The sequence below is a fragment of the Gobius niger genome, assembly GCF_951799975.1.
Source record: "Gobius niger genome assembly, chromosome: 11".
Classification (NCBI taxonomy): Eukaryota; Metazoa; Chordata; class Actinopteri; order Gobiiformes; family Gobiidae; genus Gobius; species Gobius niger.
Window position 1 is genome coordinate 6,949,118 of NC_136862.1, and position 22,395 is coordinate 6,971,512.

The 22,395-nt window shown below is 40.9% G+C and overlaps 1 protein-coding gene across 1 annotated transcript in view; it reads left to right on the forward strand.

Moving 5' to 3' along the window:
• The window catches only part of esama (endothelial cell adhesion molecule a), a 117,186-nt gene extending 95,704 nt beyond the window's left edge, over nucleotides 1-21,482 (forward strand). The window contains exons 2-7 of the mRNA XM_079565656.1: nucleotides 12,162-12,313; nucleotides 17,625-17,826; nucleotides 18,903-19,058; nucleotides 19,129-19,251; nucleotides 19,339-19,474; nucleotides 20,895-21,482. Of these exons, the coding sequence (XP_079421782.1) occupies nucleotides 12,162-12,313; nucleotides 17,625-17,826; nucleotides 18,903-19,058; nucleotides 19,129-19,251; nucleotides 19,339-19,474; nucleotides 20,895-21,468 (1,343 nt within the window). The 3' untranslated portion in view covers nucleotides 21,469-21,482. The remainder of the gene's footprint in view (nucleotides 1-12,161; nucleotides 12,314-17,624; nucleotides 17,827-18,902; nucleotides 19,059-19,128; nucleotides 19,252-19,338; nucleotides 19,475-20,894) is intronic.
• Nucleotides 21,483-22,395: the final 913 nt, after the last annotated feature.

The following is a 22,395-nucleotide window of genomic DNA, read 5'->3' on the forward strand; positions in this document are numbered from 1 at the left end:
TTATGTTCGTGCTACTTTCCCCACTTACTTAATGTACAGCTCGGCTTCCATTGTGCAAGCAAGTGACAGGTGGATTCAGCCAATCGCAGTGAAGTGTGAACTCTCAGAAGAACCAGATACCCAAGTTACTCTTTTAAAGGAATACACGGCTGCCAAGTTTGCATAAATCTAAATAGAACCATTTGCCATTTGTGTATAGCATTTGAACCTCTTAACCCCCACCATAACCAAGTGCTGCATGTTCTCCTGTTTGGCTTTATCCGAATCTAAAAGCTTCTTGAAAAAAAATGTCAAAAGAGGGACAAGAACGTGACAAAAACGCAACCAAAGAAGAGCAGAAAATGTGACAAAAATGTGTGACGAACAAGCAGTAAAAGCACCACAAAAAAATTACAAATAGTGACGTATGCAACAAAAGAGTAACAGAAAGGTTTTGTAGGTCTTAGCTTTCAAATGCCTATAGGCCGTTTCCTTTTAGATGTGGGTAAAGCTGAACTGGAGGAAATGCACTCGGTTAAGGCGGGGCTTAAGAGGTTAAAAAAATACTTGATTATAATTTCATGCAGTATAATTGACTGTAAATCAATTGTAGGAAGTGTCAAGCATGAAACCTTAGAGCAGGGGTGGCCAACCCGCGGCTCTCGAGCCGCATGCGGCTCTTGGCCAATCAGAGTGCGGCTCTTTGCATGATTGGATATGTTTAATACAATGCGGCTCTTTGCAAAATAATTGGTAAATATTTCCCATAAACTGTAACAGTCTTTGACCAACAATCCAACCGTAGTCCTACAGACCCTGTTTCCATCTCTACACATGAATGAGAGTCTGTATCTCCCTCCTTTTCAAGGCGGCGCGTAAAAGGTGCCCGTGCAGCCTCAGTCAAAGCGGGCTGTAGGTTGAACAACAGGCAGGCAGATCGTGGCACGAGGATTAGCTTCTGTGCTTTTCAGGTTTCTGATCAGACTACTCTTTATTTGATGTAATTTGGCCTCATATTCACAGAAAAAGATCAAAATTACGAAATGGAAAAAAGCCGAGCTCTTCTGAACCGTATGATGCGAAGCCCGACATCGCAACGCTGAAATACGCAAAGTCATGACTTTTCTTTCACATGTGACAGTAACTGTAACAGATGCAACTTAAAACAGACTCTCAGATCCTCCAGAGGCTCCTGGTTAAAGTTCATGAACTTTGTGCAGCCTAGAGTGCGTTCTCTGCACAGTCCAGTCAGGACCAAGCTGCAGGCACTGGCGCACAGGCCAGGGGCGTATCAGAGGAGGGGGCTGAGTGGGCAGGGCCCCACATACAAACACACCCCAGCATTAAAAAAATAAAAAAATAATAATAATCTAATTCTGTCTCAGTCAGAGCAGAAAGCACAGAATTTCAGTTAATATACATGTATTTCAGTCTTGTTGAGAAGTAAAACCATTCAATCTAACACAATTATTTAAAAAAAAGAAAAGGCCAGGCATAAAATTATAGTTTATTGTGATTAAATAAAACGGTTACATTCTATTTAATCACAATAAACTACCGCCCCGGGATCTCGCTAATGGTTGGTGCCTTTGTGGCTCTTCACAGGATCAAGGTTGAAAATTTCGGCTCTTGGTCTCTGACTAGTTGGCCACCCCTGCCTTAGAGGATTTTAATGAAAATATTATTTCATAAATCAAAGCCCAAAGATGTCATAGTATCAATATCAAGTAAAGTAAAATGTGGAAAATACTGTTACATATTACATATCAAATTTCCCAGCAAAAACCTTCCATTAGGCCATATATGATGTACAAAACTAACATCTGTAGAAAAAAAGGTGCTTTACTTTAGGCTTCTTCTTTGTTTCCTTTGCAATATCCATCAGCCAACATTAACCCACCAGGTTCATTCTTTTGTTTAGTTAAAAATTGCACTTTACATTGTCTGAAGCTTTTGTTTATTAGGTATTAGGTATACAAGCTTACCTGCACCACACGGTTGGAACAAAGGGAAGGCATGGTCTTTGTCGGCCATTTTGAAATCTCAGGCTGAACCATGTGGCAGGGGGGAATCTGGTTTAAACATTGCTTTGGATTTCCTCTGTGTATGATTTTTTGTTTCTATTTTGTCTTTATTCATTTGATTTGAACACTTATCATTTTTGGATGACACCTACTTGTTTTAAGGAAAATGTTAAAACTTACCAGCTGAAGTTATTTTCTTGAACTTACCCATCAAGCTAATGGTGCTTACCTGTGGGAGGTCTTTCCCCATTAGGAGAGGTATAAAACCTGCTAGTAGTCACTGGAGGAGAGGCCATTTTGTTCTTGCAAGTGACATTTGTCATTGAGAAGTTCCTTGTTGTGGAGATGTTAATTCTGCTTGGTAAGAACTAGTGATGGCAAGATGAATCCCCATGAAGCATTGAAGCCTCACAGCCAATTGCATCACACATGGTTCGAAGCATCAAGGTGCTTTATTTGCTCCACTACGCCATCATGTGGACAAGAAATGTATCAATCAATCAGTAAAAGTTTATTTATATAGTACTTTACAACACCAGGAGGACCAAAGTGCTTCACAGAAAGATGAAAACAATAAAAAAAAAACACCAAATGTTTACAACCTGGACACAATTCAGTGTCTCTAAGTATTAAAAGCAAATTTGAAAAGATGAGTCTTTAATCTGGATTTAAAAAGGGACAGGTCTGCATGTATAACATGCTGAGTGCTTACAATAAATGGTGGGGCTGAAAGACTAAATTTGCGAATTTATAGAGTTAGAGAGTTGTGATGGAAAATATGCTTGTGTTACTTTGTTTATGTCCAACCCAAACACACAAAATGTCACTGTCGCTTTTGTTTTGAATCGCGCTTCAAACCCGCGAATCATTTCCTGAATCAGTCACGTGGTACGGCCGCTTTCCGAGGCTTCGAACACCGCCACACATGTTATCAACACACGCATCGATACGCGCTTCAATAAACACTCCTCTAGATTACTCGGCACACGCTTCGAAGCCTCGACACGATCGGCAGATCACTAGTAAGGACCATACTTTTGTGTGACGTCTGCCTGCACATTTCGACTCCTCGTGGCCAGCCTCCTCACAGGTTCATTAATGAGCTTTTCTATCTAAGAATTCATGAGATTTGCAAGTCAACACTTTCTTCTTCTCCCGTTTTACAGTGTCCCCAGCTTTTCCAAAATTAGGTTAGTACTTGCACCAATGTGACAGATCCCTGCTAACATATGCTAACATACTGAGTGGGTGATTTCCGGATTGGGAACGCTCTACCTACACGCGCTCGTCGTTCTCTCTGGCTCGAATCACGGCGGATTTCTGTCAGAGGATCTTCTTACGGCTTGACAGTACTTTCCTAAAAAGGAAAAAAAAAATACTGTTGGTCTGGCAGGACTTAATCACAAGGAGCAATTCATCGGCACTAATGAGCCACTGAAGATTTAGCCTCACTCTCCCCAAATGAAGCGCTGGCGTGGGGTCCCACTGGGGAAGTCTCCCAACTCAAAACTGCAACCTCAGGACAAAGTGTGCTCTCTTATTAGGAATGGCTTGTCACTGCGGCTCTAATAAGCTCATATTATTTATAACCAGCGGAGATTTCTTGGACTTTAAATTCAGCACAGTCGCACTGTAAGACGTAATAGTAGAAACTTAATGAAGGATATAAGTTTTCTGTACTGCAAAAGAGGTCAAAGTCAATTATCATAACGGTCCATCCTTTTTCTTACGGATTGAAAAAAAATACCAAGTTTTGATGGCGTACAGTTACTGGGTTGGTTCAGCTAAAATAAATATGACACATTTAAAAGTCTTTTATGGAATAGATAACGTTATTGTTCTGTTTTATGCTTCCAGATGACAAATATTTTAGAATAAGTATTGGAAAAAGCCTTGTTCAGGTATTGGTATCGTAAACCAAGTATTGTTAAAGTACTGGTATTGATAAAAATACAACAGCCAGCACTATGCCTGAGACGCCTCAGCGGCTCTACTCCGGGCTCCTCCTGGGTGACAGAGCTCCTCACCTTTTCTCTAAGGGTGTGCCCAGCCACCCAGCTTCGACTGCAACCTTGGTCTTTCGGGCAAGACCCAAATGTCATGACCATAGATGAAAGTAAGAACATGCATACATGTACATCGGCTGGTAAACCAAGAGCTTTGCTTTTTAATTCTGCTCCTGTTTTGAGAAGTGTCTGAATGTAGCTGATGGAGTAGTACGTCACCAGTGGAGCTTCAAACAAATCCTAAACCTACTCCTAGCCATAAGGTTAGTGAAGTTTACCAAAGCCGTCGTTCAAATACATTTCGCATTTCCTCTAAAGAAGTGAAGCTCCACTACCCACATAACTCTCAAACTGCTGCATTCAGACCATATTACGGTTGTCACCTTATTCCGCTCCACCCACTTTTGCTTTTGGATTGGCCCTTCCATTGACTTGACACTTCTGGTAGAGCGCAAAACCCGTTCATTAAGCGGAGAACGAGCGAAAATGTTCGCCTCTAAAATCTAATGTTTAGTACATATGTAAATGTCCGATGGCTTTGTATTCATGTAGTAACTGATTTTCTCTGGACTTCTCCTGTCCCTTGTTAACTAATAGGAGAGAAGGGGCGGGCACAATTCATGGTGGCACCCACGCAAACCTCCGGAATAAATGAATATGCCTTGCCTTTTTCACCACAATGGTCCAATACAGCGGCTGTACCGAGCTGGCTATCAATCTCACACTCCATCCCTCTCATGAACAAAACCCCAGGATACTTGAACTCCTCCACTGCAGAGGGTGCCACCTTTTCTGGTCGAGAGCCATGACTTCAGATTTAAAGGTGTTGATTCTCATGGCTTCACACTGTCTACATTTTTGAGTTTGGTTTCTTGAGAAAATTATCCAATCAGAAAGCGGAATGAGCCCTAGTTGCCAGATCCAATGGTTATGACTTTGAACAGATTTTTGCATTCCACTACCACAGCTTTGACTTCAGATTAATTCTCTAGTTTTACTCCTCACGCCATTGTCTTTCATCATGCTTTCCCTCGAAGTTTCAACCTATTTTTTCCCCCCACTACATTTTTTCTCCCCACAAGGACAGTGTTAGCAGCCCCCGGCTTATGTTGAATCACTCTGGAATGACTCACTGCATTTGTGTTTAAGCCTCTTTCCGTCATCTCTACACGTGCACTGATCTGTACGTCCCTGCGCCGATCCGTCAGTCAGCACCCTCCACCGCCGCCGCCGCCGCAAATCGTCTTTCAGCTTAAAGAGGCAACAGACACAATGGACAGAGGCAGTGGCTTTGTTTGTGCACTCTTGGCCAGGCCTTTAGGGTTAGCATGGAAGCCAACCTTTAAGTTGAAAATCCATTATATTTAGTAATTCAGCTGGATGTTTTTCTCAGAAATTGTATCCAAAAGTCAAGTAACTGCAGATAAATAAACATATTGTGGCTGTAAAGTGATTAGATTTAGACCCAGAGACATACAATACAGATTTTTTAACACTCTGCATGACGCTGCACGCTTCTTTAGAAATGATTAGGATTAATCCAAAGATGGGCGGCCTACACCTTCTCTCTGGAGTCGCCCATATGTTTCATCCAGTTCTCCGGAGACCATGAAAAGAATCCACCTACACTCAAAGATCTATTTTTTGATCACCAGGGGACGAAGTGAAGGGGCGGCGGCTTGTCTTTATGACTTTCCGATCGAGTCACTTTATAAACTAAGAAGCTAAGAAATGACTGAAGACGATGTGGTGGTTTTGTTTAGCATTAACATATAGCAGCGACCATACCTTTTCTATGAGCAGTGTGGACATTATACCACCAAACTAACTGACTTTACGGGACAATGATGTCTTTCGCACAGATATATTATAGTATTCATACCAAGGGTGTTAAAGTACTGCTTCTCCAACTTGTTCAAATGTCCTGTTCCTTTGCTCTCTTGGCGCTGTGGAGTTGTGACTTTGATTGACAGGCGTCTTCATCCTTGCTGCTGCTCGCTGACCCGGGCACGATCCGAGCCCACTCCCTTTACAGTCACTATACCGTCATCTTTGACATTTAGACCTTGCATAGTATTTTGTTAATTTGCACATAACGCATAGGGGAACGCTTCAGCCTCAGTCACTCTCCGACAGTCATTTTCCTTTGACATCTTGACCTTTTGGTGGCAGTATGTTTTCAGTGGGACTTTATTTCAACACTTGAGGAAAAGTGCAGATACTACTGGTCAAATACTACAATAAAGGTAAAAGTTGTCTAATTTGTGCTTAAGTGGAAGTGTGGGGGAAAAAAGTATTCAAAGAGAAAAGTACAAATCTTTTTAAATAAGTGAAAATTGTGCCTACAATCACCCTCTCTACGGCAAGACAACTGGGACAAACGTTCTTCCTTGTTGTACATCAATTTGCATTTGACAGCACATCTGCACAGCGCCACCTTCTGTTCAGAGAGTGTGTGCATTATTAGGTTTCTAAAATGAACATAGCAAATGGACAAATTTACTTTTACTTTGTTGCATTCATAGACAAATATTTTTCTTTCAAATGTAGTGGAGTAAAACTGATAGGTTCTCTACAAAAGCAGGGGGTTAAGAGGTCACAGATTGACACGCCCACTTTAATAATCAATTTGTATTACAGCTTTAAAGGGATATTTCAGGATTTTTGACATAGGGCCTCATTTCCTAGTTATTCCTAGTGTTGTTGCTGATTTCTGGAGATATTTTTTTTTGTAATTCATGCATTTCTTTTGTTTGAAGAGTTTCGTGGCGCTAGGCTAGTGCAAGGCTAGCGCATTTCTATGGTATCAGCTAGCCTGCATTAAAAACAGTCTGACCCGCTCCACAGTGCACCTGAGGCAAATCACTTATAACGCCAGACTATATATAGATAGAATAATTTTAACCATTTTGCATTCAAAATAACTTATATTTGAGCAGCATCAGCTTTGTGGTTGTATAAGCTACGCGGCGGCTGAGTGATCTGCTAGAAAATAGTCCCTCAAAATGCGATCATTCATGTGATGCAAGGTCAGTTATATTCCAAAAATTATTCTATCGACACAGACATTTATATTGTTAGTCTGGTGTTATCAGTGATTTGCCTCAGGTGCACTGTAGAGCGGGTCAGACTGTTTTTAATGCAGGCTAGCTGATACCATAGACATGCGCTAGCCTAGCACCACGAAACTCTTCAAATACAAGAACTGCATGAATTACAAAAACAAATATCTCCAGAAATCAGCAACACTCTGGATAACTAGGAAATGAGGCCCTATGTCAAAAATCCTGAAATATCCCTTTAACAATTCAAAGCTAAGCTCACCTAAATCAACCAAATCCTTTCAACCACTGTCCCCAAACACAGCGTTTTAAATAAAAGTCAAACCACATCGTGACTTGAAACTACCTTTTTTACAAGCAGCAGATGTCTCCAAAAGAGCTCTGAGCTGCAATTTGATATTTTTTTCTTTTCCTTCTATTACATCTAGCAACACAACAAGACTTGAGGAGTTTGTGCTACTTCTGTAAAGGTCATGTATAATTTTCACTGTACCCTTTCCCTCCGTAGAGAACAACCTCTCTCGGGAGGGTGGGAAAAAAAAAAGTGGACTTTAAACTTACAACTCATTGCGTCATGATTCTCAGCGTTTGAAGACGTTTCTTAGCGACACTGCGGCGCTAATTAGCCAAACTGTCCTCGCCGTTTACTGTTGTTATGTATGCCAGTCATCCACAGTGCGTTTTCACACTCTCCCGGGCTGTAGCGCTGTGTGACGGGCCGGCTCGCATGTAAAGGAAGAAAAAAAAAAAAGAATGCCATTAGCTAGATTTCCATCTTTTTTTAGTGCAATAAGGTGCGCGTCAATCAGGCTCGCGGGCGCACACGCGTAACCGGACGGGGAAACCTATTAAATTTTAAACACTCACCTGCCACGCTTTCGACTGCGCTCTTAGTATGACAATAACAGTCAGCACTTTAATTATATGGCAGGGGAGCTATAATTTACAAAACAGACATCAAGGAGATAGGGCCTGAGGAGGACGTGGAGAGAGTTTGAAATGAAAGGAAATGCCAGAATTGATCTTCCAAGGTTTTATGAGACGAATCCAGCTGTGCTCATATAAAACACTTGTCGTTTTGCGTTTTTTTTTTTTTTTTTTATATCCAACCTAAAAGCTGTGATTTTCTGTCGGAGTCTTACACATTATTTCATGGATATTACCAGATAACTTGCCATCCGTGTCGCCATGAGGTAAACAGGTTGAAATTAAAGATTTGTTTTACTGATTGGTGTTGTCATGTTGATTTAAACTGGGGCGACGGTGGCTCAGAGGGGAAAAGCGGGTCGTCTTGTAACTGAAAGGTTGGCAGTTTCAATCCCAGCTCGGACAGTTGACGCTTGACACTTTAGGAAGTTGGCGTGTATACAATACTCAACTGATGGGTCGGGATCCAAAAGTGGGTCACGGTGCCATTTTCGGTGGGCCAAGAGCCTTTACCACAGGGGTGTCAAACTCATATTGGGTCGCGGGCCGCATATAATAGAGAAAATGTTTACAATAAATGAATAAAAATAAGCAGTGATTTGGTCAAAGCCCCAACTTGACTGTAGCTTCATTAATAACAACGGCTTACACTTGCATTGCACTTTACAAGCCTGTGTCACAAGCTCCTGAAAGTACAGTAGTCATTATTCATTCACTTGGTGGTGGTAAACTGTTATTGAAGCCGCAGCCGCCCTGGGGAATTTACCACATGGCTATATAATGTGTTGTTCGTATCCTGAGGTCTTATTATGTCAGTGCCCTCTGCTGGACACGGACCTTTGTTTTTTACTGAATGCCCCCTAGTGGCTGGAATGAGCATTCTGGTTATTCTTTAAAAAATCATAACTCCGCACAGGAATGGGCTAGAGACTTACTTTTTTTTTTTCTTTTTTTTTTGGACATCCTGCTCTACAGGGCAGGGGCCCGATTAAATCATCTCCCCGTATGGGCCGTATGTTTAACATCCCTGCTTTACCGGGAAACATTTCTTTCAACATTTATCTACCAAACCAGACAAGTTGGAACAAATAGTTGCAGAGTGTGGTAAATATGTAGGAGAGGCCAGAAGCAAATGTATACACTATAGACTACTGCACAGGTATTACTCTACTCCATCAAGATTATACAGAGTAAAACTACTGGGGAACTGTTATTGATTGTATTTGGGACTGTGCATTAGTCAGACCTATCTGGGTGAGGGTTTGAAGTATTTTAAGCAGTTGGTTTGGCTCAAACATACCATCATGTCCAGAGATTTGTTTGCTAGGAGAGAAAAGTTGCCTGCCAAATGTTTCTGGAAAGTTTTTTTTTTGTGTGATCTCTATGGGTTTAATAACAACTTGTTGAATTATTTTAAGACATTGGAAGTCACCAAAGGCCCCAAGTGTACAGGAACGAGCCAGTGCGATGACTGAAATCCTGAAGTCATATTAATGTATGTAAGAAGATTGGACGACTCTTTGAAGGAGCAGACAGTGTGTCGCCGTGGGACAGATTTTGGGAACATATAAAAGTAGATGGACACCCTAACAAAAAAAAAATACATTAAAAAAATAAATAATAATAATTGAAAATAAATAATCAACCTGACTCTGATACACATGAGTTACTTTAGGCGTGGACAGTCTGACAGCTCCTGATTGCACAGGTTTTATGTATCATAGAATCAGCTTATTTATTACTTATTCAACTGTAATTTGTGGGGAAAGTACATCATTTGATATTACATAATGACACATGTAATTCTTATTAGGGCTGCGACTTGTCATCAGAGAGTTATTTGTGCAACAAGAAACTTTAACTAGAGAAAAAACGAAGTCTATGAGGGCATGTAAAACAAAATGAATTATAATAGAAAACTAGAAATGCAATGGCTGCGCCATTGCGATTGACTGCGGAAATGCGGGAAGCGAATGCAGAAATTGCATAAACTCTTCAAATTGCATAATCATATTTGCATAAACTGGTAAAATGCATAAAATGTCATGTTGCATAAACTGTATAAACTGCATAAAATGGTAAAATGCATGAATGGGTTAATTTGCATAAATTATGTAAGTTGCATAAACGCTTTAAAATGCATTAACTGGTTAAATCCCATAAAGTGGTTACTTTGCATAAATTGTTAATATTGCATAAACTTTTAAATTCCATAAACTGGTCAAACTGTTGAAATGGCCTCAGTGCTTGATTGGCAGAAGCTGCACAAATGGCTGAAAGGCCTGGAGTCTCCCCATTGGCTGGATTCCCCCCATACACACCAATGCAAAAATTTTAAACTCTCATATAAAAAAACTGGAAATCTGCAGAAGGCCAATTTTTTTCTCAAAACCCACAAGTTGCATAAGCTGAACATGCACAAAGTGCAGAAATTGCATAAAATGCAGAAAAAAGTGCAGAAAAGCATGGATTTGCGGCAGCCCCATTATAAGTCAATGGGAAAAATCTCCGACATTTTGGCCGATTGCGGAAAAACCGTAAGTTGCAGAAGTCCCAAAAGTAATAGCACCCTTCTCCTCAACATGCGGAACATTTTGATGCATAACTTGCATAAATTGCACAAAGCATGAAGGTGCTGAAAGCTGGAGAAAATCGGGAAAAAGATGGAAGAGGAATAATAATAAAGAACATGAAAACCAATAATTGACTGCGGAAGAATTCCGCAGTCAATCAATAAAGAACATGAAAACCAATAATTGACTGCGGAAGAATTCCGCAGTCAATATTGTACGTTTAATATTGCAATTAAACGTATTTAAAAGGGCTAGATGCAAGTTTGCCACGTTATACTCACTACCGCCACCTCAGGTCATATGTGTAACTGTACCTTCTTTATTAAGCTCGTGCATGACGGCACTTCAGACCTGAATTAACACCTTTTTGGGTGACAGTGTAGGATTCTAGAGGCAGTTGTGGTGAACAGGTCTGAGCTCATTCTACACATCAGGACATGGCTGGAACATGAAGGGAGAGGAAAATACATCATTTTAATTTTTAAACCCCCTATAGTCCCTTTAAATAAGTTTGTAGCTAATGCTATACTAAAAGAGCGAATAGCAAGAGCTAATTTTCCCTGTTTAGGCTTTTCTACACTACATTAAAATTACATTAGTTGCACATTTTCCATTTCTTTCTAAAAACATACCTATACCTGTACACACACACCGTACAAATCACTCATTCACACAAACTCAGTGCAGTTTACAAATGGGTACAGATTTCAGCCAAGACTTAACCCGAGATGTGAACATTTTAATTTCAGATCTGCTTTTTTGTTCAGTGGGTAGTGAGTTCCACAACTTTGCACTTTTATTCGAAAAAGTCGACCGACCAAATGAAGTCTTGCCGTGTGGAATTGCACAGTTGTTTCTGACGGAGCCCCTGGTGGTTCTGTTGCTGTTTTGTCTGTGTATAAATGAACTGAGCGGCTCAGGTGCAAGATTATTCATTTATGCCTTAAAGATGATCAATTATTACCCAGCCCCAGTGTGTGAGTGTGTGGTTGGTCGTCTTCCCCTTGGCAATAATCGCTAAACACTTTCGAGTGTGCAGTGAGTGAATAAGCGTCTATATAAAACCAAGATTATCTGGTGTCGTCCGTCTGGTCCTATGACTAAAACCAGGACACAGAAAACCTAAAAGACACGTGTCTGCGATCGAGTCCAACATAGGGTGAGGTTAACACTCAGTGACAGAATTCTGACGGTTCTGAGCTTTCAACTGAGGTATGGCTTGTTCAGTTAAACCGAGATTAAGTGGGCAAGGCTTGGTGTTTCTGCTCTTAATGTGCCGCTTCAGGAAACCCGTGTGTAAAGCCAGTGGATGTAGCGCAGTTAGCAGCACGAGGCAAAAAGGGTGGAGGTCGTTTGCTGGTCGTACTTAAGCTACCATAGATAAGGAATTCCAATTAAGACGCAGAAGAATCATGTCAGTCTCATGTTACTCTGTCTGTATTTGTGGGGGTTTAGCGCTCTGCTGCCCCTCGCTGGTGACAAATGCATACTACACTGCTTTCAATCCTCAATCCTGACAATCCTGACATTGTGGATGGTGTGCAGCTGTATTCCTGATTCTAATGTACCGCTTCCCCTGTGTCTGTGCAGGACTGTGGGCGGAGATCGAGATGCCCCAGAGCAGCATGGATGTGGTCGTGGGGCGGAAGGTGGTGCTGCAGGCCACGTACAGTACCACGCCGGGCAATGACCCCAGCACCAACACCATCCTGTGGAACTTTGTCTCCGACAGCACCCAGCTGGTAAGGGGGCGGGATCTGGAAGGATAACAATGTATTTTAAACCATTTCAACACAGTGCATTCCATCCACTGATGCACTGATGCTATTAAAATGAAACTAATGTAGGAAAATTGTGATTAAAATGAACGTGTGCACCATGCCTTTTCATTTGACGAGGTCTAAGCAGAAAATGTGTCGGTTAAATGGAAGACATTAAGGATTTTGCACACTTTATTTAGTAGGTGAGTGAGAGCAAAGGGAATCCAAGGCACCCAGTCCTTTATTAAAGTCCTTTATAAAGAACTTTTCCTTTTGCCACACGCACTCACCTACAACCCAAGTCAAATAGTCCTATAAATCTGTATTTGGCCTTCCAAGCAGTGTTAATTTTGACAACATATTTTAATTTAGTTTTAGTCTTAGTCTTTTGACGAAAATGTAATTCGATTTTAGTGTAGTTTTAGTCAAACAAATATCTTCAATTTTAGTCGACTAAATTTAAGACTAATGTAGTCAACTTTGCATTGATAATATTCATTATAATCACATTTAATCTTTTCCTCTGCTTCATGGAGCTGCTCCACATGAACAAAGCTCAGAGCTGATCCTTTGGCAGAGAATTTACATGAAATGAGGCTCTTTCAGACGGTCAATAGAAGTTTGGATGATTTTAGTCTCTCCTTTTCATTTTTATTTATTCTTATTTTAGTTGACTAAAATATCTGGACATTTTAGTCATAGTTTTAGTCTCATGAAAAACTTTTAATTTAGTTTTAGTCCAATTTTAGTCGTCAAAAATATCACTTTGACTAAAATTAAGACTAAATATTTTAGTCGACGAAATTTACACTGCTTCCAAGTACCACCAGGCCTATAGATCAAGATCAAATTAGGACAAAAGAGTGTAAACTAAACTAGTGGAATTACAACCAGCTTAAAGGGACAATGTGTAACACAGCTCGACACAGAAAATCGTTAGCCACATAGCATAACTGCCTAAGTCATTTTGTATTGTTAAAATTGCAATAAGAGAAAAACAATGTGTTTCTTATAAAATGTCTTTTTACATTTTTTCCAAAATCAAAACAAAAATGAATTGGGCAATTATGCTATGTGGCTAACGAAATGCTATGCTTCTTGCAGAGGATAATTAAAGAATTGGTTGAGGAACTAATCTATTCAAATCTCTTATTCGGCTGCCTTTAGTCAACATCACCATGGAGACAAGCTGGAGACGTCCCGCTCCCAGCAAACATCAGTCCTTTTATAGGAAAAATGCATATAGAATTGCATTTTTTTCTATTTATTGGGTGAAGTCTTACAAGGCATGGCTTTAAATCCATCACTGAAGCAAATAATGAGAGAGAGTCTCGATTTGAAGATGAGTCTGGCTGCGCTATAGCACTAGTTTGGACTTGCATAGGACAGACGCTGTGATTTTGGAAGTGAGATGAGGTTCTTTTATGTTTTTTTTTTTTAATTCCCCCGTCGACTTCGCTCAAGGTCATAACATTGTTTTGGAAATGCTTTCGGCCGAAATTACAGTAAAAAAAATATATATTTACAGAACATTATGCAACCCAATCTCCAACCTCTCGTCTCCGCTCACCGTTGCCATCTGCGGCCCTAACGCTGCGTGAATCCCAGATTACGTTTAAGGACAATTGCCCCTTCTTCTCCTCATACTGTTAATCTGGTAAAGCTCTTTCTAAGCTTTCCCTAAATCTGAATTCTATGCTCCTTTAAACATGTAGATTAAGCCTCGCCGTCTCCACGTCTGGGCACGTAACATTGTTGGGCTTGCTTAGATTACTGTGGTGCAGATGGACTTTGGGGGAAGAGGATCACAAAAAGAAGAGGGGGAAAAAAAAACGAGTTTGGAGTTGGAAAAGGCACAGCTGATGATGAGACGGCGTTGCAGCAGCAGTCTGGCTCGTTTTGCAGCCAAAGACATGAATGGGGAGAACAAGGCTTTGGTGCTTCAAAGTAGCGTCGGAGTGAGCTTTAGGTGAACACAGAGCGAGCTGCCGGATCTGCCGCGCAGCTGAGGTAAAGCCAGGTAACACTAACACACACAGGAAGCCTTGTGTGATGAAATGTTGCACAAATGTTGGAGGGAGAATGGGTTTGCAGGTAAAAAAAAAAAAAAAAAAGGCCAGAAGCTATGTTCAGGTTCCATATGGCTTTGGAAGTGTTCGTGCCACTCTATGCCATAGAAATCATAGAAATCCCAGCCAGTACAAATTGAGCGTTCTGTCCCCGTAAAAATGAAAAGGGAAAACGGCGCAATGCTAAACCATGGTGAGATATGTCAGTTTCATGGCATTTATATAATTTCTGTGGTTTCTTCATCATTAACGTATTATAAGATGACGTTTCGTGGCCACTGGATGTGTATTCGGCCCCACAAAAATCAAAAGCTTGACCTCGATTTAGCATTTAGCTCACATTAGCCACTTTTTTATGCTAATGTGATCTTAAAGGGATATTTCAGGATTTTTGACATAGGACCTAATTTCCTAATTATCCAGTGTTGCTCATTTCTGGAGATATTCTTTTTTTTTTATAATTCATGCAGTTCTTCTATTTGAAGAGTTTCGTGGCGCTAGGCTAGTGCTAGGCTAACACATTTCTATGGTATCAGCTAGCCTGCATTAAAAACAGTCTTACGAACTCCACAGAGCACCTGAGGAAAATCGCTTAAAACACCATACTAGAATAATTTTTGGAATATAACTGATCTTGCATCACATGAATGATCACATTTTGAGGGACTATTTTCCAGCAGATCACTCCGCCGTTGCGTAGCTTATACAACCACGAAGCTGATGCTGCTCAAATATAAGTTATTTTAAATGCAAAATGGTTAAAATTATTCTATTAACACAGACATTTATATGGTTAGTCTGGCGTTATAAGTTATTTGCCTCAGGTGCACTGTGGAGCGGGTTAGACTTTTTTTTAATGCAGGCTAGCTGATACCATAGAAATGCGCTAGCCTTGCACTAGCCTAGCACCACGAAACTCTTGAAATATAAGAACTGCATGAATTACAAAAAAAAATATCTCCAGAAATCAGCAACACTCTGGATAACTAGGAAATGGGGCCCCATGTTAAAAATCCTGAAATATCCCTTTAATCTCAAAAGGTCTGTGCATTCATTAATGATTTATAACTCAGCTTTTACCTGACGTGTGGTCGACAGCTGAAAACATCTGGATCGTTCATGAACTTCAATGGCTAATGCTAACGGCTATTGGAAAAATACACTGGTTAACGGACTAGTTTCCCAGACTAGCCTAGCCTACTTGCTTAGGGTCGAAATGTCGCTTCTTCTTTTTATTTCTATGCCGTATGCTATTATGCTAAAGTTGGATACTGAAAATAGTCTCTAAATATATATATATATATATATATTCCTTTGAAAATCCTCACTCAGGCTTATATAGAGGTTACAAAAAATGTGAGTAGTATAATTATGTGCCTTCACAGTAAAGTCATAATTTCTCTAACTCTTTTGTTGCCTATATAACTAGCGAGTGTATTCCTTAAGTAATGGTATTGGAAAAATTTAGTTTTTGTTGTTTTGCTTCTAAGCTGTGATTTTCTTTCCTGAAATAAAACAACAAATGAGTGTCAGTGTTGGGACTGACTCTGAGTTCTTTTGTGTGTGTTTGTGAAATGCTCCGAGGTTTGCAGCAAATGACTTGCCCTTTGAGATCAATAAAGCTTTGTGCGTCTGAATCTAATTAAACATAAATGATTAAAAGGGGTCAGAAAACCTACTGAACCCACTAAACAATTACCCGTTCTTCTTGCTGTTAATACGGCAGCTACACCTTTTTAGAACTAATCCAGAACTCCTTGCTTTTTGATTATTTATACTGTATACCGGCACGTAAAAGGTCGGCCTGCACAATATGAGAAAAAAACAACAATATTAACCATCTGTTCCATTAAACAAAACTTCTTATTATTAAATATGTGTCAAGAAACAAGACTTTAAGAAGTACAAATTCACGACCAAAACAAAGCTTCATTACTGAATGGTGTAATCAAGGTTTACTCATGCATAAAATAGATTAAAAGCCTTAAAGCTGGGGTAGGCAAAGTCAGGCCCAGGGGCCAAATCCGGCCCTCCAGCACAGAACCTCTGGCCCCCAATATGATTTTGAGAAATATTATTATGCAAATAAGGGATCAAATACATGTAAAGTACTCAGTAAAAAATGTGAGAAATAGTGTAACTTTTTATGGTGTATTTTGTATGTGTCCTTACAGAACATCCCACTTATAATGGGATATATAATGTAAAACAGTGATTCTCAACTGGTGGGTCGGGACTCAAAAGTGGGTCACGAGCCTATAGGGAACTTTTTTTCAATGTTTTCTATCTGAAACTACACGGAAACACACTGGAGTCTGTTGAAATTTGTATCATTGGGTTGTTTTGATCTTAATTTCAGTCCTAAAAGCAAATCTACGGCTTGTTCAATAAACCTGTGTCGCAAATACAATATTTTATACGATATATGACAAATTACAGTTTTATTTGGGTCGCAGCTTGTCATTAAGGTAATGGCGGGTCTCCGAGCCGGACCACTTTAGAACCACTGATGTAAAACTTTGGCATTAACAGAAAATTGTATATCGCCATTTTATACTCACTACTGCCACCTCAGGTCATATGTGTAACTGCAGCTTCTATATTTTAAGCTCGTGCATGACGGCACTTCAGACCCGAATTAACACCTTTTTGAGTGACAGTGCAGGATTTTAGAGGCAGTTGTGGTGAACAGGCCTGGGCTCATTCTATATTATTATATCAGGACTTTGTTGGAACATGTAGGGGGAGGAAGATACTTAATTTTAACATTTTTAAACTCTGTTTAGTCTCTTTAACTTTAGGTTCCAATAGTGAGGTTCGGCCCTCGGTGATTTGGCAATGATGAAAATCGGCCTCCGGGACGCAAACTCGCCTACCCCTGCCTTAAAGATTGTCCTGGCTTACATTTGACAGCGAAATACGACTATTATTCCCTTTGCCTCTGTCGTGCGTTTGTCCAAATGTCAGGAAAACGTTTGACATTTATTATTTCCAAATACAGCAATGTAGGGATTAAAGGCCTCCTGTTTCTTTTGACCCAACTGACCCAACATTACAATCCCGTTCACTCGCGCACATTGTCTTTTACGTACGCAGAGATGTTATAAAATGTTGAATATCAAGCTGAAAGAAGCAGATTTCTGGTTACTAGACGCCACAATTATGCGTGATATGTCCACTGTAGCTGCATTCGTGACATTCTCTCTCTGTCTTCTTCATCACAGATCATCTCCTACACCAAGGGCTCGGTGAGTCTGGGCAGCTCGCAGTTCGAAAACAGAGTGGGCTTCACGGACCCGAACCCTCGCAACAACATCTCGCTGTACATCAACAACACCGAGGAGGCCGACTCGGGCCGCTACCTCTGCCAAGTCATCATCCCCAACAGCCGGGGCTTCACCGCGGAGCTCAGCCTGGACGTCAAAGGTAGAAAACGGACTCATTTGATGTCTTTTTGTTTGTTTGTTTGTCGCTGCACAATTCTGCCAAACCGAATGAAGCAGAAATGTATTGGTCGGAATCAGCTCACCGCAGTGACTGTGGTCTTTTGGGTAATGCCTGCTGAACAGAACACAAATACATGTTTCTGTAAGGGTTGATCAGGTATAAAACAGGGTTCCAGCGGGGCTTTAAAAAGCATTCAATCTAAATTCATCGCAAAATGATGACATCACTCAACAATTTTTACTGCATAAGTTAATTGAAAGTACCAAAATGATGGTCTGAATGATGGTTATAAACTCATTTTGGGTCATGGATCAAAATTCTGCTTCCTGGGTGGGTCACGGGCCACATATTACATAAACAGGGAAATACTATTGAGAAAACATATTATATACATATAACATAACATAAACATATAATAAATGAATCATAATGATGAGCTGTGATTTTAAAATAATGCTGATTTGGTCAAAAGCCCAACAGGACTGTAGCCTATAAGTAATAATAACACTTGTATGACACTTTTACAAGCCTGTGTGACAAGTGTCTTTATTTATTCACTCCATACTTGGTAGTGGTCAGCTACTATAGTATTTTGGTTATGTCTTTAAAAATTCAGAAGTCTGTACAGGAATGGGACAGAGACTTACTTTTTAGAATATATACTGTATATATACTCAGAAATGTATATGCTCTGTAAATCACGGGCCAGATTAAGTCATCTCGCGGTCGCGGGCTGGATGTGGCCCATGGGCCTTGTGTTTGACACATGTGGTCTAAAACACATTTAGCTGCTGTCTTAGCTGAAATGTACCACTTTTTTTTCTCTTTTTTTTTTGCTTAAACGTTTTCTGTTTTGTCCAATTCTCTTCCGATTCATTTCTGTCATTCAAATATAGTATATGGGCATTAAAAAGCATTACATTTGACTTGCTTCTGCCGGTATAAACCCTATAAAACCTGCTTCATTTTGACTTCTGCAAACATCTTCTGAAATGCATGGGAGACTTGTATTAGTTTAGCAGATATTGATGTGATATTCTGGTGTGTCCCCTCAGTCCCTCCGGCTGTCCCCAAGTGCTCCATGTCTGGGAAGCCGGTGGCCAAAGGGAACGTGACTCTGAGCTGTACGTCCAGCTCTGGGAAGCCCATTCCTGTTTACAAGTGGAAGAAAACCAGCCCCAGCTCCGAGGTCTTCTTCTCCCCCATGCTCGGTCAGTACTTCAGGCTGTTAACCAAACATAAGCGAAGGTGGGACATTGTGTTGAAGTACTGTTGTTTCAGATGAGAAGACGGGCACTTTGAAGCTGGCCAATCTGACCTCCAGTATGTCCGGCAAGTACGTGTGCACGGCCACCAACACGGCAGGCTCCGAAACCTGCATCATCAACCTGGACGTCATCTCATGTAAGTGTCAGCAATCACATTCAGCACACAAGCATAACTCTGCTTAAGAATGAGAAAACCGAGTGTGTCTTCCATTGTGAATGACAGCGACCAACGTGGGGATGATCGTCGGCGCCGTGGTGGGCTCAGTGGTCGGCTTCCTGTTCCTGCTGCTCCTGTGCATCTTCTTCTTTCTGCTGAAGAGGCGGCGGGACAATGAGGACGACATGGCCAACGAGATCAAGTGAGTCACATGAACGGAAACTTTTTCAAATGCTAAACCATATTACTGTCCAAAAACTAGGAGAAGAACTTTGTAAGGTTGTGATTCTGTGGGAACGTCTTGGTGTGTGTGACTTCCGTTACTTGAATATCTTCTGAACGAGGGCACAGTAGATATAGCGGCCTTGATTGACATTGCTAAAGACGGTACTTTTTGCTGTTTAAGGCGAGACCCGGCTGGTGAAAGTATTGATTTTTCACGCAGTGGTCGAAGTGGAGATTTTTTTAATCAATTTTCCTCCCTTTACATCTTAGTTTACATTTTAATCTGGCTCAATCCATTATTTGCATTTTGTTGCCCAAAATATAGGCAATTTTGGCCATTTTCATGCACAAAATGCTGTATTTTTATATGGAAACATAAAATGATAGAAAAAATGCAATACATACATGCAAAAGTTTGAAATTTATATCTCTACATTTACTTTTTTTCCCTATTCACCTGTCTCGCCTTAAGTTCAAGAATTTTACATGATATCCTCTCTACTGTGGAGGGTGTTGGAAAGGACATAAAATACTGCAAATTAACTGTATCTATTCAATACTGATCACAAACAATCAATCCATAAATAAATTATATAAAGCTCATAAAGTATTCCTAAATAATGGTGTGGTTACACAGTTAAATGTTTCTTTGCATTGACCACCAGCCTGTGGCTCTCGCACACTCTTTGCTTTCAGACTGTACAGCCGATCTCATGTTATACCACATTTGAAAGTGTTTTCCTTCCCCATCTAATGGTTCTTGTCACAGACAGTGGCTGTATGGATGGTTAGCATGTTACCTTTACTTTGTACCATGGCGGCCTGTACTGTAGGAACATTAACACTTAATGATGTACAAGCTTACTGTTTCTCAATAATTATTTGTAAAATCTTAAAAAAATGTATATTTGTTAATGATAAAATGTTGACAGATATAATCATCATTGACGGTGTAATATTTTTTCTATCTACAGCATATATTACAGCTATTACATTATACTTATTAATCCCTTTAACCCCCACCCGAACTGAGCACATTTTCTCCAGTTTATCCAAATCTAAAAGCAAAAAAGTGACAAAAACGAGGACAGAAAGACAAAAACAAGCGACAAAGAGGCAACAAAAATGTGCCTGAAAAGCAAAAGAAAGTGACAAAAAAACCGAGGAAAAAAAGCGATGAAGAAAGCAACAAAAAATGACAAGAGAACCTGCAAAAACAAGACAAAAGCAAAATGTGAAAACCAGACAAAAAAGATATACGAAATGTCCAGTCGAGAAGCTTTTAGATTTGGGTAAAACTGAACTGGAGAAAATGTGCTCGGTTAAGGCGGGGGTTAAGAGGTTAATATTGGTCCAAAAAAATCCAGTAAATCATGTACTGTTTCCTCCATCTCCAGGGAAGACGCTATGGCTCCGAAGCGCGTCTCTTGGGCCAAGAGCAACATGGGCTCGGACATCATCTCCAAAAACGGCACGCTCTCCTCCATCGCCTCCAGCCCGCGCCACAAGGAGCCGTCCCACAACCACCACCATCACCACGACAACAACCACCACCACAACCCGCACCAGCAGCTGCAGCAGTACCCCCAGCGCCCGGCCTCGGACACCGCCTCCATCGTCACGGCGACGGGCAGCGTGTTGGGCTACAGGCCCTCGTCTCGCGCGCAGCAGCAGCAGCAGCACGGCGGCTCCTCCACCCCGACCCCGACCCACCACTACGGCTACAACAACAACAGCACCCTCCCGATCGGCCAGGCGTCCCACGAAGCCATGCCCCACCCGGAGCGCTACGCCCAGCTGCCCCAGGCCCAGGTGGTGCCCCAGACGTACGCCGCCAACCACCACGTCAACCCCAGGGCGCCCTCCCCGCCGCCCCTGCCCACATCCACCGTCACCCCCGCCAACATCGCGCGCATGGGAGGGGTGCCCATCATGGTGCCGGCGCAGAACCAGGCGGGGTCGCTCGTCTAACGTCGGAGGAATTATCGATTTGTGGAAAAGTTAAAAAAAAATATTCACTGAACTTGCTTAACAACGTGCCAAGAATTATTATTATTATGATTTTTTTTCTCTCTCTCTTTTGGCATTTGGACACTGGCTGCTTTAGGTAGGACTCAATACGCACTGTACACATGTAGTATAGGTAGGCTTTCATACATTTGTGAAATAGGCTCTTTTCTACTTTCGACTTTTTCATGTTTTTTACTCATCAGGCGAAGCATCTTTTTAAACAGGCCTTCTGGGTTAGACTCGGGACAATGTGAGGTTCTGAGGGTGAGGTAATTCACGACGATGGAACGATCCGAGGGAGAATTTAAACTTCAAAGGCGATGTCTAAAAATATGTGGTATAATGAATTGGCTCATCAAGTAAGAGAGTCAAATTTAATGCTATTCAAGGCCAATTTTAATGTCCAGATTTATTTTAGTGCCATAAATGGTACACATCTAAGCATTCATCGTTTCTGAAAATTCGTAGTCATTCCTGTGAACTGAGAGGGATGAGAGTAAATTGGACTTTTGAGCCTGATTTTGTAAAGCTGACAGAACATTTATGGAAGATGTTTAGCAAAGCATGTAAATGAATGTGTTTTGGACCATCATTTTCATCTTTAATGAACATAATGGTGTAAATAGTTGAGCAATGACGTTGTTTTCATAGAAACCTGGCTTAAAGCATGTCGGAATCACATTTAAGAGACAAGACGTTTAAGGCCTTAATATCAGAAAAATGAATTCCCGCAGAAATCCGGTCCAAACCTGGGTCAGGATCTAGACATGGGTTCCCTGGTCCTCAAACTTTTCACAGGAGCTGCCACTTCATAAAATATTTGACAACTATCAACTAACAATCAAATCAGGACTACATTGGCATTGACAAAGGTCTAAAATAAACCTA